Genomic DNA, 16,490 nt, shown 5'->3' with positions numbered 1-16,490 from the left:
TCTCCCCAAACAATGAAGCTGGAGTTACACTCTGCAGGTCACCTTGCTGCCCTAGAATTGTCTTTCCCAAGGAAAAAAAATTATGTAAGCCTTACTGTCCTTGTAGAAGTGTACCCCTTCAAACATGTGCTGGCATCCTAACCTCTCTACCTGTAGATATAACACTGTTGGGAAATAAAGCTTTCTTATTTTAATTAAGTCATACTTGAGTAGGGTGGGTTCTACATCTAATCACTTCTGAGTTATAAAATGTGATGATTTGATGCAAAAATATGCACACATAGCGTGGTGGGATGAAGACAGATTCTACATGAGGGTCATCTAAACGTTAGGAATGGCCTGGCAGGGACCTTGGTGGTCGAGTGGTTAAAGTGCTGAGCTGCTAAATAAAATGTTGGTCACATGAAGCCCCCCACTGCTCCGTGAGCGAAGGATGTAGTCTATGGCACTGTAAAGGTTACAGCCTTTGAAACCCCACCCCATGGAGCAGTCCGCACATATCCTCTAGGGCTGCCGTGAATTCGCAGTGGGTTTGCTTGCCTGGTTTACTGATGAAGAAGGAAACAGCAGGCTGAGAGAGACCTGATATGAATTGCTAGCCTGTCAGAAAATAAACTGTCTTTAAACTTCCCTGCAATGTAATCTACCAGTGCGTGTTGTGTTTGTTAAAGTGCCACGATGACATTAGGCCACTTACCTTCTTTCTGGATCTCTGCAGGCACATTGACAATGTGCAGGTCTTCAGTGTCCAGCTGCCAAAGGTTTCCCAGCTGCCCCAGCTCCTGAGGAAGTTCCTGCAGGCCAGGATTGCTGAGGATACACACAATATCCGGTCAGCCTGCACAGCCTGCGAGGCACAGATACAATTCAAAACATCTCGGGCCCTCAAGTGGTCCACTCTAATGTGTCTATATCAGAATCTATCTCCCTGGGAAGTCAGAGGGAGAAATGCCTTTTGTCTACTGGAAATCCTCTGAGCTTAGGTTCCCCACCTATTTCTTTTTTACACTGCCATAAAGATTACTGCTGTACATTCTGCGAATAGCACTGCGGCCTGACTAATTGCACCTTTTCATCTAGTTGTGCGAGGACTGTAACCTTGGCAGTGTCACTCACAGTAGACACTCTTTACATCACTACACGAATGCCCGTCTTCCTCACTTTCTACTTCCGCGTCCAAACCTTCATCTGAAATCTTGACTACTTATTGCAACACAGAATGCTTCTCTTTCTTGATTCTTGTCTCCGGAGGGCAGATTGGGGGTGGGGTGGAGGATGAGGGGGTGGGTGGGGGCAGTTGTCCACTGGCCCTGAAGGTCACTTTTACTCAGTGTGTACTTACTTTCCCAGGTAGAGCTCTGATAAGTTTCTCAATAGGCAAACTGATGGAGGGACCACATCCAGATTGTTGTCATTCAGACACAGGACCTCCAGTGATTCACTGAGGAAGGCTGGGAATTCTAGCACATAGCCTGCAGGGGGCGTGACAAAGCAGACGGCTGGTTTAAATTGGTTCCAAACCACCAATACGTGACATTGAGGTGGTGTATAAATTGGCACACCCCCTTGAGGGTATTTTGGCAAGGTTAATACCCATCTAACAATTCCAACTGTGGGAAGTCATCCAGCAGCAATCCTTGAACGTGTGGCAGAGCGGTGAGAACAAGGACCTCAGAGGCATACTGTCTGTAAAGCTAGAACAGAGGAAAATCTACATGTCTAACCACAGGGGTCTGGTTGAAAAATAATGGGTGAGCATATTAATATTAGAAAGAATAGGGCAGGTCTACATATATGGATATGGAATGATACTCCTGAGCTATTCCTGAGTGTAAAAAGCTAGAGAGGCCTGCAGGGCCGGCCCCAATCCCAGCTATGTGGACACCCTCACCGCTCAGAAGAAGCACTTCAGAGGATGGCACTGGGGCTCCGGCTTGGGAAGAGGGGAGCGTCAGATTAGAGCACACAGGCGAAACGACAGGGATGGAGAATGAGGAGAGGACATCGCGACCCACTAAGCCCTAAGGATGATGTTCCTGCTCAGAGCAGATAACGCTCGGGGAGGGCCATAGGGGTGGCCCCACCAGGGGACACGGCATCCCTCACTGAACCATGATGCTGCAGGGACAGCACTGGAGACCCAGTGTGGGAATGGTGCACGGTCTGGCCCATCACGCTGGGGCGAGGCACGGGGGCAGGCAGCACAGCAGCAGGGGGAGCAGACTGATGAAACCCCTGGGGAATGCCAAAAATACACTTTGGAGACAGACTGTGGCACCCTATCAGACTTGACTGGAAAACATTCATAAAGGCCAACAAACAGACCTTGAACTATTTTCCATTTTTGTCAGTGGCTTTCTTTTTGTTGTTATTTTGTTTTGTCATTGTTATTGTTTTGTTGGTTTTGACTTCTTTTGTTGTTTTATTTGGCTTTGCCTGGTTTTTGCACTTAGTAATGTATCTGCATGTCTATCTAGATAAGATAGGTGGGATAAATAATTCGGAGATGAAAAGAATGGGACCAATGGTTCCGGGTGGGGGGGGTAGGGAAGAAGGGGAGGTGGGAGAAAAGACAGTGGAGGGGGGGAACCAACCCAGGGACAAGGGAACAACAAGTGAACTAAAATCAATGGAAGGAAGGTTGTAGGTAGCAGCGAGGAACTACTAAACCCAAATGAAGGCTGAACATCATGGTGGGACAAGAGGAAAGTAAATGGAAATAGAAGAAAGAACCAGGAGGCAAAGGACATTTATAGAGCCCTAAATACATGCATATTTGTTCGAACAATCTAGCATTCTGTGATGTTCACCTTCCTGACACAATCACTGAAGACAAAATGGGTACATAGCAAATGTGATGAAGAAAGTTGTCGGTGCCCGGCTATCAAAAGATATAGCATCTGGGGTCTTAAAGGCTTGAAGATAAACAAGGAACCATCTAGCTCAGAAGCAACAAAGCCCACATGGAAGAAGCACGCCAGTCTGTGTGATTATGAGATGTCTATTGGATTAGATAATAGGTATTTAAGAACCAGAACAAAATCACACCCAATGTGAAAGGGGTGGGGCAAGGACTGGAGACCCAATGCCCATCTGCAGACAATTGGATATCACCTCACAGAGGGGTCACAGGGAAGAGATGAGCCAGTCAGGGTGCAGTATAGCACCAATGAAACACACACCTTTCCTCTAGCTCCTTGGTGCTTCCTTCCTTCTATCATGACCTCAATTCTACCTTACAAATCACATTAGACCATGCACACTGCTACAGATAAGAGCCCACAACACAGGGAATATGGGATAGATAAACCCTTCAGGGCCAAAAAGGAGAGTAGAGATACCAGGAGGATTAGGGGAGAAAAGGGGAATTGGAAAAGGGAGAAAAGGGGAATTGATCACAAGGATCAATTTATAACCTCCTCCCAGGGGGATGAATAATGGAAAAGTGGGTGAAGGGCAATGGAGGATGATGTAAGATACGGAAATAATAATCCATAACTTATCAAGAGTTCCTGAGGAAGGGAGAGCAGGGGGGAGGGGCAAGAAATGGGGAGCTGATATCAGGGGTTCAAGTGGGAAGAGAATGCTTTGAAAATGATGGTGGACAAAGGGACCAGGTATAAGGCATCATGCAAAAAAAAGATATATGTGTGTATATGTATATATATGTATGTGTGTATGTATGTATATATGTATATGTGTGTGTGTATATATACACACACACACACCATATTGAATGAAGGGGGAAGTGCAGAGTGGAGACCCAAGGCCCATTTGTCGGCCAATGGAGATCCCCTCATAGAGGGGTTTAGGAGAGGAGATGGGTTAATTAGGGTGCGAAGTAGTACCGATGAAGAACACAGCTTTCCCCCAGATCCTGGATGCTTCCTCCCCCCAACTACCATGATCCGAATTCTACCTTGCAGGGCTGGATAGGACAGAGGCTGTACACTGGTACATATGAGGGCTGGAGGTATAGGGAATCCAGGGTGGATGATACCTTCAGGACCAAGGGTGTGAGGGGCGATGCTGGGAGAGTGGAGGGTGAGTGGGTTGGAAAGGGGGAACTGATTACAAGGATCCACATGTGACCTCCTCCCTGGGAGATGGACGGCAGAGAAGGGGTGAAGGGAGACTCCGGATAGGGCAAGATATGACAAAATAACGATGTATAAATTACCAAGGGCACATGAGGGAGGGGGGGCGGGGAGGGAGAGAAAAAAAAAAGAAGACCTGATGCAAAGGGCTTAAGTGGAGAGCAAATGCTTTGAGAATGATTGGGGCAGGGAATGTATGGATGTGCTTTATACAATTGATGTATGTATATGTATGGATTGTGATAAGAGTTGTATGAGTCCCTAATAAAATGTAAAAAAAGAAAAGAGAGGAGAAAAAAAAGAAAATGATGGTGGAGGCATATGTGCAAATGTGTTTGACACACTGGAGAAAGTATGGATTATTATAAGAGATGTAAGAGCCTCCAATAAAAGTATTTTTTTAAGAGTAACATGAAGGGAAAAATAAAAAGCTAGGTGCATCACTGATGACAAAATGGTTGCATAAGTAAATGTGGTGAAGAAAGTGGATGGTGCTCAGCTATCAAAAGTTATAGCATCTGGGGTCTCAAAGGCTTAAAGTTAAACAAACATCCATCTAGCAGAGAAGCAAGATGGCCCACATGGAAGAAGCTCACCAGCCTGTGTTATCATGAGGTGTTGACAATTATATCTATGTGAAGGAGGGAGGCTGGAGTGGAGACCTAAATCCTATCTGTAGACAATTGGCCATCCCCTCACAGAAGGGTTATGGAAGGGACAATTTGACCAGGGTGCAGTATAGCACTGATGAAACACACATCATTCTTCTGGTTCCTGAAAACTTCCTCCCCCCACCCCCACTATCATGACCCAGTTCTACTTTCAAATGCGGCCAGACTGGAGCACACACATTGGTACAGATAAGAGCTCTCAACATGTGGAATTCAGGACAGATAGAACCCTTAGGAACAGTAGTGATATCATGAGGGTAGAGGGATGGTCAGGGTTGGGGGAAGGAGGAGAAAGGGGGGACCCATCACAAGGTTGGATATCTAGCCCACCCTGAGGGGGACAAATAAAAGAAATGTAGGTGAAGGGAGACAAGGGACAGTGAAAGACATAAAACAACAACAATAATATAGAATTGATCAAGGATTCATGAGGGTGGGAGGGTGGAGGAGGGAGGGGGAAAAAGAGGAGCTGATACCAAGGGCTCAAGTAGAAAGAAATGTTTGGGAAATGTTGATGGCCACATGTGTACAAGTGTGCTTAATACAATTGAATGAGGGATTGTCATAAGATTTTTAAGAGCCCCCCCCAATAAAATTCTATATATGTTAGGTGAGAATCATGTGTGAAAAGACCATGCACCAGAAAAGGCATGTATACACATATCTCACACATGCACAAGTATGTGCATACATGTACCATTCGGACATGTGAGGGCAATGGTGGTCAGCAGCAGAATTCTAACCTTTGCTAAGATTTTATTTCAAGTCAAGCGCCTCGTGGGTTGTCACCAGCTGTCTTGTTAGCCTGCATGCTGTTGCGGCACTATGTTCCTGCAGCGCTGCCAGGCGAAGATGGACCAGGGAGAAAGGCTTGATGACCTATTTCCAAAACGCAGCCAATGAAAATTCTATGGACCACAGTGTTCTAACCCACAACGGATCACTGAGACAGCAAAGGCTCAATCTCATGGTTCTGTAATGCAGGAGATGGCCTTGAGTGGTGGGAAGTTCACCCTCAGCCACCCCACCAACGATGAGATCCATGTGTGTAGCACATAGACACACGTGCCAGTAGGGAAACAGATGGCATTGCCAACCTTGTCTCTGGAGAAGGGAAAGGACTCATTCAACTCACTGCCATTGAGTTAGTCCAGGCTCGCAGCAACTACGCCGGGCAGAGTGGAACTGCCCTTATGGGCTCCTGAGGCTGTAAATCTTTCAGGGAACAGGCAGCTTCATTCTTCTCCTGAGGAGCAGCTGGTGGTTTCAAACCGTTGACTTTGAGAGCGGCAGCCCAATGCATCACCATCACTATGCTGCCAGGGCTCCCGAATTCCACCCTTTGGTGCTATTTAGAAACGCTCTTTTCCTTTGGTGGGAAAGCATGGTGATCTCATACAATAGCTGTCCTTTGGGGAGTGGCTGATTTCACTCAGAAAAGGAGGAAGAGCAAAGAGGGGAAGACAAATCAATAGACTAGAGCTCGGCAGGTATTAACTTGCATAAAGGGAATGATAGTAACCCGCAACGGAGAAAAGAGAAATCAAAGAAGGTGCAGGGAGGTTTGAGAAATAGTTTCAACTGTTGAATACAAAATTGATGACCCAAAATATGAACTTCCAACTAATTAACAATAAAATATTGTTTTTAAAAACCCCCCACAAAATATTGTTTTCCTGTGTACTTATATATATTTTTAATTCAAAGAGGCTAAATGATTTTACCATTAATAACATGGGCTAAGTTGTTGTGCTTCCTAAGATGGAATTTTTTGAAAAGAGAGAAAGAGAACCCAACTTTTAATATGTGAGTGACTTCATTCATTATGTGACTTATAAGGTTGTCCTTAAGTATAAATCACATTTCCCTGGGTGTGGGAGCATCTGAGTTGAGAAAAGATGCAGCCAAGAGCCTTAGGAAGGCATCCAGACAGACTTCTTGGGCAGACTGACTTCCAGGGCTCCTTTCGAGTGGAGACAAACCGAGATAAGACACTGGCCCAGGCCCCTCCGGGTTCCCACAGCTCGACACACACAGAGAGCAGCCAGGCCCTTTGCTCGGCTGAAACAATATTCTCCTGCCCTTGATCACAACTGCCCCCGGAGCTCTGGCTTTTCCCACCGACACAGTTGCCCTCGCAATGATAATGGGGTCATCTGCCTTGGAGCATGCTCCAGGAGAGGCGAAAACAGAACAGCAAAAGTAACTCCTGGAAACTCTGCCAGCTAGCTGCAATGTGAGTGGACTCTGCAGTAGCTCCTGTGGAAACAAAGCTGCCTCCGACTTTCAAAGATGTCTTTGTACTAGGGCCTTGCTCCATAGAACTTCTATTCAAAAGGTGTTTTATTTGTTTTTTCTCTCAATGAAAAGAAATGATCAATGTTAGCTTATCCCGATTTTCACCCCCATCAAAGAACAAACTCACTGCCATTGAGTCGATGTCAACGCACAGCGACTCTGTAGGACGGGGTAGAACTGCCCCGGTGGGTTCCTGGGAAGGCAACTCCTTACAGGAGTAGAAAGCCCCGTCTTTCCCCAGAGGAGCGGCTGGTGGTGTCAAACTGCTGACTTTGCGGTTTACAGCCCAACTCATAACCATGGCGCCCCTGGGGCTCGTACGCCCATTAAAGAACATTCCTAACAAGAAAGGCCCTCTTTCTTCCAGAGAATGTATTCTGAGCACCTGGCCTCTGTGCTGTCCAATTTTAAAACTGTGCCTTGGTGTTTATTAAGCTTCTGTAAGTAATGGGCACAGAGAATACAGAACTGCTACTGTAAACAGAGGCAGCACCTGTCACAGACTTTTGGCCCAGGGTGGAAAAAGATTAATATAACTGGGCTACAGAAGTATTTATGACCTGTAATTATTTATTCATAAGTTATTTATGACCATTAATCTGAATTTTACCGTAAAAATGGCCATCCAAATTATTTTTGGACACACCTACTACATAAACATGACTACTTGAGTGTACATAAATTTACCTGGAATGTCACTTATCCATATGCAAACAAGCTAAATTTCATAGATAATTTCGTACTTAAGTGCCCCAGCCTGGGGCGAATAACCCAACAGAGGGAAATGATTCAAAGCTTGGATGTGAGCTTCAACTTTCTAGACGAAATTAAAAAATATCAAAGGCATGTGCCAAAGTCACAATCTTCTCTTCAGGGGCCTTCTTCCTAAGAGGTGTGGCCTCTCGCCTAGCCCCACAGCCAAGCTCTGGTGGGCCACCGCCCAAGCCCATGTTCTCTTCATGGCATATGTCACAGGGTTGGTGGGACCCTGTCCCCCTGAAGTTTCGTGCAGAGAAACAGCCTTTCCCCAACAGCGCCTGGCGCCAGGGAGGGCTGACGCCTCCCCATAATCTCCCTGGTTCTGGAAGGGCTCTGTGTCTCCAAACCTGGAGGCTGTTTCTAGTCGGTCCAAACTTATCAGCTATGGATGGTCAGCCTCCACCTCTACCAGCGTCCCTGTTCATGCACAGCATCCCATTTTGGTATCAACAAAGAAGAAAATGTTTATTTCTCCTTCCCCGTCAGTGAGAGCCCTATGTTTGGACTCAATCTCTAAAGTCCCAAGGCCCTTCATTTTACATGTGATCAATGAAATTCATAATGGTATTTCCACTGTGTGGTAACAGACATCTTCAAGAGCTTTATCTGAACTTCCTCTTCTGCCAACTGTCTCCATCTGTTACCATTGGTGCCGACTGGGGCGTCTTACTTTTCAAACCAATTTGTATCTTAGGGGCTTCAGCCGATTGGTGTGGCAACAATCTGTGCTCCAAATGTTTCTTCAGAGTCTGTTTACATTGTGACTTTACGAGGCCTCTTTCTGAACAAAACGTCCCCATTCTTACAAAGCCAATGGCTTCCATCTTTTCTGGTAGTAACCTAGCTAGCTTAACAAGGTCTTCTCCAGCCCCGACCTCCCTCAGTTATACACATGTTCTCCAAAATGCCATTTTTAAATGTTACATTACAGCCTGTTATCCCCATGGCAATTGTTATAATTGATGTAAGGCCGAAGGTCTACTTGTTTTTCCTCTGTAGAGTTAGCTAGATCACTGTACTCACATTATTTATTTAAAAACAGTAAGTCATTCTTTTGCTACGATATTGAAGTGCCTCAGCTGACGTATATTGTTGCTAGTTGCCACTGACTTCACCCGGACTCATGGTGAGCCCTTGCACAATGGAATGAAACACTTGCCGATTCCTGTCATCAGTTGCAGATTGGACCGTAACGATCTATAGTGTTTTCACGGACTGATTTGCAGAAGTAACTCTCCAGACTGTCTTTCTATCCTTAGTCTAAAAGCTCCGTTGAAGAACAGGCAGAGGGGAAAATGTACAGACAGCACAGTTCTTGGGCTGAGGGCCAGATGCTCTGGCAAGAGCCATGAGAACAAAAAAAGAAAGAAAGAAAAGAAAAATGTAAAACAAGATGCAGAATAGTATCTGTGCAAAACACATCTTCCATCTTCCCCTCATATGCCTTTCCCTCCCACAGAGGGACGGGGGGAGGAAGAGAAGACAGCGGGGAGCAGGGCACTCACTAATCCACCCAAGGGGAGGGTATTGCTTATGTCTTCACTGGAAAGGGAGAAAGAGGAGACTGCATTATAGGGCACCAGGCTTTGAGGGCGACGACGTTCCTGCTTGGAGCAGCTGGTTCACAGAGAGGACTTTAGTTAGGGCTGGCCTCAGTTAGAGACATGACGTCCCCTCCCTAGACAACAGCCCTACAGAGGACAGCACTGAAGACACAGTTTGGGGACTGTGACCGGTCTGACCTGTCCACATGGGAGCAAACCACAGGGGAGTGCAACAGATCAACAGACCAGCAATGGGAGCAAAGACACGAAGTCCCTGAGGAATCTCGATTGCAGACTTCTGACTCGGGGAGGGGGCTGGGGGGAGGGCAGAGCTTGGCCCCTGATGCTTCCATGTGTGTGTGTGATGTGCCCCCTCCCCACAGGGCTCTCACCAGTCGAAGAAGTAGGAGTTACCCAGGCCAAAGACTCTAAGCTACAAATCTGTCCCCATGTTCCTTTGAAACCACAAGTTTCTCTGTGGATCTGTTCTTTCAGTAAGAATGATAAATAGGAAGAACCACACCAGCCTGTGTGATCATGAGGTATTGATGGGATCAGGTATCAGGCATCAAAGACCGAGAACAAAAAATCATATTATTGTGAATGAGGGGGAGTGCGAAGTGGAGACTCCAAACCCATCTGTAGACAACTGGACATCCCTTACAGAAGGGTCACAAGGAAGAGACGAGTCAGTCAGGGTGCAGCATAGCACCAATGAAGCATACAACTTTCCTCTAGTTCTTTAATGCTTCCTCCCTCCCACTATCATGACCCCAATTCTACCTTACCAATCTGGCTGAGCCAAAACATGTACACGGGTACAGATAAGAGCTTGAAAACACAGGGAATCCAGGACCGATAAACACTCAGGACCGATATTGAGAGTAGTGATACCAGGAGGGGAAGAGGAAGGTTGGGGGAGAAGGGTAGAACCAATCACAATGATCTACCTATAACCCCCTCCCTGGAGGATGGACAACAGAAAAGTGGGTGAAGGGAGACATTGACCAGTGTAAGACATGAGGAATAAAATAATAACTTATAAATTTTCGAGAATTCATGAGGGAAGGAGAGTGGGAGAGGGAGGGAAAACAATGAGGAGTTGATACCAAGGGCTCAGGTAGAAAGAAGATGTTTTGAGAGTGATGATGGCAACAAATGTACAAATGTGCTTGACCCAATGGATGTATGGGTGGATTGTGATAAGAGTTGTATGAGCCCCAATAAAATGATTTTTAAAATAGTTGTATAAAATGATAAAAAAAAAGAATGTTAAATAGCTTTTTTTTTTGGAGGGGGGCAATCCTTAAAAAGGAGCAAAGAGGGATAAATCTGATTATTCCAAACCAATCACCTTCGTAAAGTGGAGCAGTTCAAAGATTCACAGAGTCTATCAAACAGAGGTGATGGCGGACTGGAGGAGAGCCCTGGGATGGGAGGAGTCCTGCAGGCAGTGGTGCCAGGCAGGGATGGAGGAGGTGGTGGGATGTCTTGGGTCATAAAGGCTTGAAGGTAAACAAAGGGCCATCTAGCAGGGAAGCAACAAAGCCCACCTGGAAGAAGCACACCACCAGCCTGTGTGATCATGAGGTGTCGATGGGAATAGGTATCAAAGATTTAAAAACAAGCCATCAGATTGATGTGAAGGAGCATAGACAAAGTGGAGACCCAAAACCCACAGTGCTCACAGAAGGACCACACGGAAGGGACGATATATCCAGGGTACAGTACAGCACTGCTCAACCTCCCCTTACTATTTTGGTCTTAGTTTCACCCTATGAATTTTATGAGAACCGTGTACAATTAAGGTCACTTGGTGCATGAAATCCAAGATAGACAAACCCTTCTGAAATAAGTTACGGTAGTAACGATTCCCTGAGGGTATGGGGGAGGGGAGGCTTGCTAGCAATGATGACTGTATAACCCCACTCAAGGGGAATGAATAAGAGAACTGTAGGTGAACGGACGCCTCGGACAGTGTAAGACACGGCAAAAATAATAATAAAATAATAAGGGCTCCTGGGCGTAGGGGGAGGGGAGGGGACAAAGGGGAGCTGATATCAAAGAGTTCAAGAAGAAAGAAAATGTTTTGAAAGTGATGGTGGCAGCAGTGTACAATTATGCATGATCTAATTGAATTATGGATTGTTATGATATCTGTATGAGTTCCCAATAAAATGATTTACAAAATAAATTTTAAAAGAAACTGCTGCAGCCTGTGCAGCTTCACAGTAAACTGCAATCCTCACTCTGCATACAGGGCACTGGCCACAAACCAGGCCTAGGTCTTTCACATGGAAGAAGAAAATTCGACCCCTCAACCACCAATATTCCACACACATTAAATCCCTAGGTATACTTAGTTTATTTTTAATTTCCCTTTTCTGTTGCACTGATAATATATTAACGTGTTTATGACATGTTCGCATATATACACATACATGACTGATATATGTAAGTAAAGGAGCATTATTATGAAATCACAGAAACCTCTATTTAAAAAAGATCAAAATGGTATAAACACTTTAAAATGGCAGTATCTAACTCTTCCCTGAAGAATTCTGTGTTTTACAACTTACATGATGTCACCATGGCAGTCCTGGTATCCTCAAAGAACTCACACCACGTTCTTTTTCAGGATGGGGGAAGGGGCACTATCAGGTGTATAAGGTGTATGGGATACAGTTTCCCATCACAAGTCCTATAGGACACACTTTCTACTCCCCCTCTTTGAAGCCCACCCCTATTTCAGGCAGCACTCTGCGCACGGTCTGTTTCTCTGTACGTGGACGCTCGTACAGTCCTTGGACTCCAAACGGCAGAGTGGACTTCAAGGTATGTGTGTGCCACATGTGTGTCATGAGCTCATGTGTGGTTCTCAGTCAAATATGGGCAACGCTGGCATTTGAATAGGGAAGTGGAGGGGATAGCACAGTGATGTGTTTCCCCTTTGGGGAGGGAGCTACAAAACAAGCTCCACCCAACTAGCTCTCCTCCTCCCAGCACCAACATACCTGTCTCGGTGCCTGAACGCTGGCGGCCTCTGGTGGTGAAAAAAGGAATATGCTTTGTTTTAAGTCCATTTTCATTTCTGTAGGGAAAAAAATAAAGTAAAACATCGAGGAAAGCACACAAACATAACTCTTTTTTGGTGAGGTTCGTGATGCAACAAAAGGGAGGAAATTCTGCTATCTGGATGTAGGAACCTCCAACAGCTTAGGTGGAAGTGTGGGCAGCCAGCTGGTTGTACTCTTGGCGCCAACATTGGCACCATCAGTGGTTCCCATTCTTGAGCTCCTCTCCCGCAGGCAGGTGTGAGCACTTCTATGCCCGGCAGAATGCATATTTCAATGGCTGTCACTTTTCATTGCTGACCGAAGCAAGTTTTCTTTGGGATAAACTTTCTACTGAGAAACCTCTAGCAAATGACTCAGGGAGGCTGGTCTCCAGGGGCCAAAGGGCAACAGGGTACATCCCCATTTTTATATCTCATCTAGGTTGAGCTATCATTTAGGCAAAAGTTAAAATTGGGACTGTGTGGGAGTCTTTAAAATTAGATGAAGAGTTGGTGGAATCAGGAAATAGGCACCAGAAGACCCAAAACAAAGATATTGTTGAGAATGAGGGGGTCCTAGCAGAGACCCAAAACCCACCTGGAGACAATAGGACATCCACTCACAAAAGAGTCACAAGGAAGGGCTGAGTTAACCAGGGCGCAGTAAAGCACTGATGAAACACACAATATTCCTCTGGTTCTTTAAGCCTTCTTCACCACCACCCCCTCCCACCCATTATACAGACCCTAGTCCTGTTTTTCAGTTCTGGCTAGACTGGAGCATGTACACTGGTACAGATAAGAGCTCACAGCACAGGGAATCCAGGTCAGATAAACCCCTCAGGAACAGAAATGGCAGTAGCGATACCAGGACGGTAGGGAGGAGGAGGGGAGGAAGGGGCAACCGATCACAATGATGGACTCATAATCTCCCCCAACCCAGGGGTAAAGGGAGACAGTGGTCGGTGTGAGATATGAAAACAACAATAATTTATCATTTATCAAGGGGGTAGGTGAAAGAGAAACAAGAGAAACTAATACCACGGGCTCAAATAGAAAGTGGATTCATAGAAAATGATGATCGCAACATATGTAAAAATATACTTGTATGGAATATTGCAAGAGTTATAAGAGCCCCCAATAAAATGATTTAAAGATAAATAAAAAGTGAATAGAAGATGAACCCAATCTTCAGGGTCTGTACAACTTGATCACACACACATTTTAAGGCAGCGGTTCTCAACCTGTGGGTTGCGACCTGTTTGGGGGTTGAATGACCCTTTCATAGAACATTGGAAAACACATATTTCCGGTGGTATTAGGAACCGAGGCACTGCTCATCTATCCATCTCCAGGCGGTTCAACCCACATGCAGAGACACCTGGTATGAAGACTGTTACCCATGCTACACATGCTTCAAGACAAAATTTCATTATTTTTAATTAGAAATAAATATTTCACAATATATAATGATATTGTCTTTTGGATAAATCACTATGCTTTAACTATGTTCAATTTATAACAATGAAAATATATCCTGCATATCAGATAGTTACATTATGATTCACAACAGTAGCAAAATGACAGTGATGAAGTAGCAATGAAAATGATGCTATGGTTGGGGGTCACCACAACATGAGGAATTGTATTCAAGGGTCGCAGCCTTAGGAAGGTTGAGAAGCCCTGTTTTCAGGTGTGCTGGCATAAAGGAAACCTCTACTTACTTTCCAAGTTGGTTTCTGGAAAGATCCAGGGTTTTGAGTTGTTTACACGTCCACTTGTCCTGAGGTGGCAGTGTCCTCAGCCGGTTCCCCTGTAGCCTTAAGAACATCAGAGCCTGAGGGAGAGAGTCATGAACGCCCTTAGCAAGGAGGGAGGGCAACTGTAGAGCAACCCCACCGTGCTGCCACACGATCAGAACCGACTGCTACAAAGACCCCAACAGAACGGGGGCAAGAGTTTCTTGACTCCTCACAACGTTATATAAAACAAACCTGGCAAAAAAAAAACCCCAAAAAACCTGGCATAGCACATGATTCAGCTCCAACTATCTACTGCCTGTCATTTGATTCTGATTCAGAGCAGATGTTAATTTTCCCTCAAAATCGAGAAAGGGCAATTGTTCTAGAAAAGAATCCAAGGGCTGCTCAGTTTTAAAGACTCTTAAGTACGACACTCCCGTATGGACCAGTGAGGGTCTCTGGAATACAATACCACCCGGGAGCACTGAGGACAGTCCAAGGTGATGAACCACATTGTCCCTCCCTCTGCTGGCCAACTCGGGCACTGCAGGGCTCCTGAGCCGGGTGGGAGGGATGAGCGGTGTCACTGGGAGCCCAGCAGGCACTTCTCAATCACACGATAACAGAGGTGGCCTGGTCCTTTGAACTCTGTGATCTGGAGCGAAGGGTATGTGGAGGTCCTGGGCACAGCAGGTGTTGCCATGAGACTTCCATCATGTGTGACTCAAGAGAGGACACAGGGCACGTGGAAACTCCTTCCTAATAACTTGAACCTTGCCATGACCACCGAGGCAGCCTCAGAAGGGCTGTAGTAGCCATATGAACCCCACGTGGCCTCTGCTACTTTGCTAATTAAAGAGGGTGGACTGCCACCCCTTGCCATGAGAATCAGCCCCTGCAGGAATACTTGTGGTGGCACCAGCTGTCAGCACACCTGTATGGAGGCCCTGTTGTGTGCCAGGCGCTTTCCCCTATCCCTTTTGGGAAGAAGAGACCACCAGCCAATATCTGATGCCCACAGAGTAAAGCAGTGAGGCCAAGGGGTCTTCTCATGGTTCATTGCTTCGGGGCTGTCAGGCTCCCCGCGCACCACGTCAGCCAGGTGTGGATGTGAGATGAGCAGGAACAGGCTCAGGATAGAGACGCTGGAGGGGTTCTCCCTCCAGCACAGGGCTTAGCGCCTCAGGGTGTTTGATGTGATTTATGGCACTTTTTTTTTTTTTTTGGTAAAGCTGAGGCTTCTTGTTTCCCACTAAACAAGAAGCCTTCTGGGGGAACTGTGAGTCCTCCCGGCTCGGACTGCTTCATCACTTAGGTTGTTCACAGGCTGGCTTTCACTTCCTTACTTGAATGAGAATCCTCCACTGCAGGCCATAGGGAGTCCCACCATTGGCCAGCCCAGGGCCCTGACAAGTGCTTGCTAAGGCACCCTGCTAGTTCCCAACAGTGTCCTGGTGTGGCCGCATAGGTGGTGAGGCCCTATGTCCACCCCTGATCAGCCCATGTGCTCATTACCAAGGTCAGTGCTGCTTCCATCCCCAGCGATTCTTTAAAGGCAGTTATTCCCCTTTGACAAGCACATTCTCAAGCGAGGGGAGTTTGATCCCAAGTAGCCGCAGTTTGATGCTCTGCAAAACTCTCCCAACAAGACTTTTGAAAAATGCAAGGAGACTCCAGAACCTGAGTTCTGGATCTCTCCTAAGAAACAGAAAACCTCTACCAACTACACCCTGGCATTATAGAGTGAGGAGTCACCTAAAGAACCTCCAAAGAGCCATATGCTCTATGCACAATATGTGGGGAGATAGCCTTTTCAATCAATAGTGATGGAAAACTGGATCTCCAACTGAAAAAGAAGGAAACAGTCCCCTGCCTCATACCATATATAAAGTGAACTCGAGGTGCATTAAAGACCTAAATGTCAGCCCTAGAACCACAAATCCCTTCAATAAAAAAAATTGGGGCAAACTTATGGGCTCTACTGAGCATAATAAAAATTTCCCACAGTACAGAAGACAAAATAGAGTGTTGGGACCTTCTGAAAATATAATATTTGTCACAGCAAAGTACTTCATCCAAAGATTGAAAAGAAACTCCTAGTGAGAAAAAATATTTAGCAATGACATAGCATATAAATGATGCATCAGGTATATGAGAAAAATTTAAAATCTATATAAAACTATAAGACCTTAATAAAAAAGTACAAATAACCCAATCAAAAAATGGGACAAGACATGAATAGATAATTTACTAAAGAGGGCTTCCAGGAGGCCAACAATCATATGAAGAAATGCTCATGTTCATTAGCCACAAGACAAACCCAA

General features: G+C 45.7%; 1 protein-coding gene across 3 annotated transcripts in view; it reads right to left on the bottom strand.

Annotated features, from left to right (window-relative positions):
• LRRK1 (leucine rich repeat kinase 1) overlaps positions 1–16,490 on the bottom strand; it is a 222,323-nt gene that overhangs the window by 90,530 nt on the left and 115,303 nt on the right. For all 3 annotated transcript variants that reach the window (XM_075557945.1, XM_075557946.1, XM_075557947.1), the window contains 4 exons: positions 14,149–14,261; positions 12,384–12,460; positions 1,343–1,472; positions 698–810 (listed from right to left, as the gene is read on the bottom strand). In XM_075557945.1, the coding sequence (XP_075414060.1) occupies positions 698–810; positions 1,343–1,472; positions 12,384–12,460; positions 14,149–14,261 (433 nt within the window). The remainder of the gene's footprint in view (positions 1–697; positions 811–1,342; positions 1,473–12,383; positions 12,461–14,148; positions 14,262–16,490) is intronic.

The sequence above is a fragment of the Tenrec ecaudatus genome, chromosome 9 (genome assembly GCF_050624435.1).
Source record: "Tenrec ecaudatus isolate mTenEca1 chromosome 9, mTenEca1.hap1, whole genome shotgun sequence".
NCBI classification, from domain to species: Eukaryota; Metazoa; Chordata; class Mammalia; order Afrosoricida; family Tenrecidae; genus Tenrec; species Tenrec ecaudatus.
This window is presented reverse-complemented; position numbering and strand designations above follow the sequence as displayed.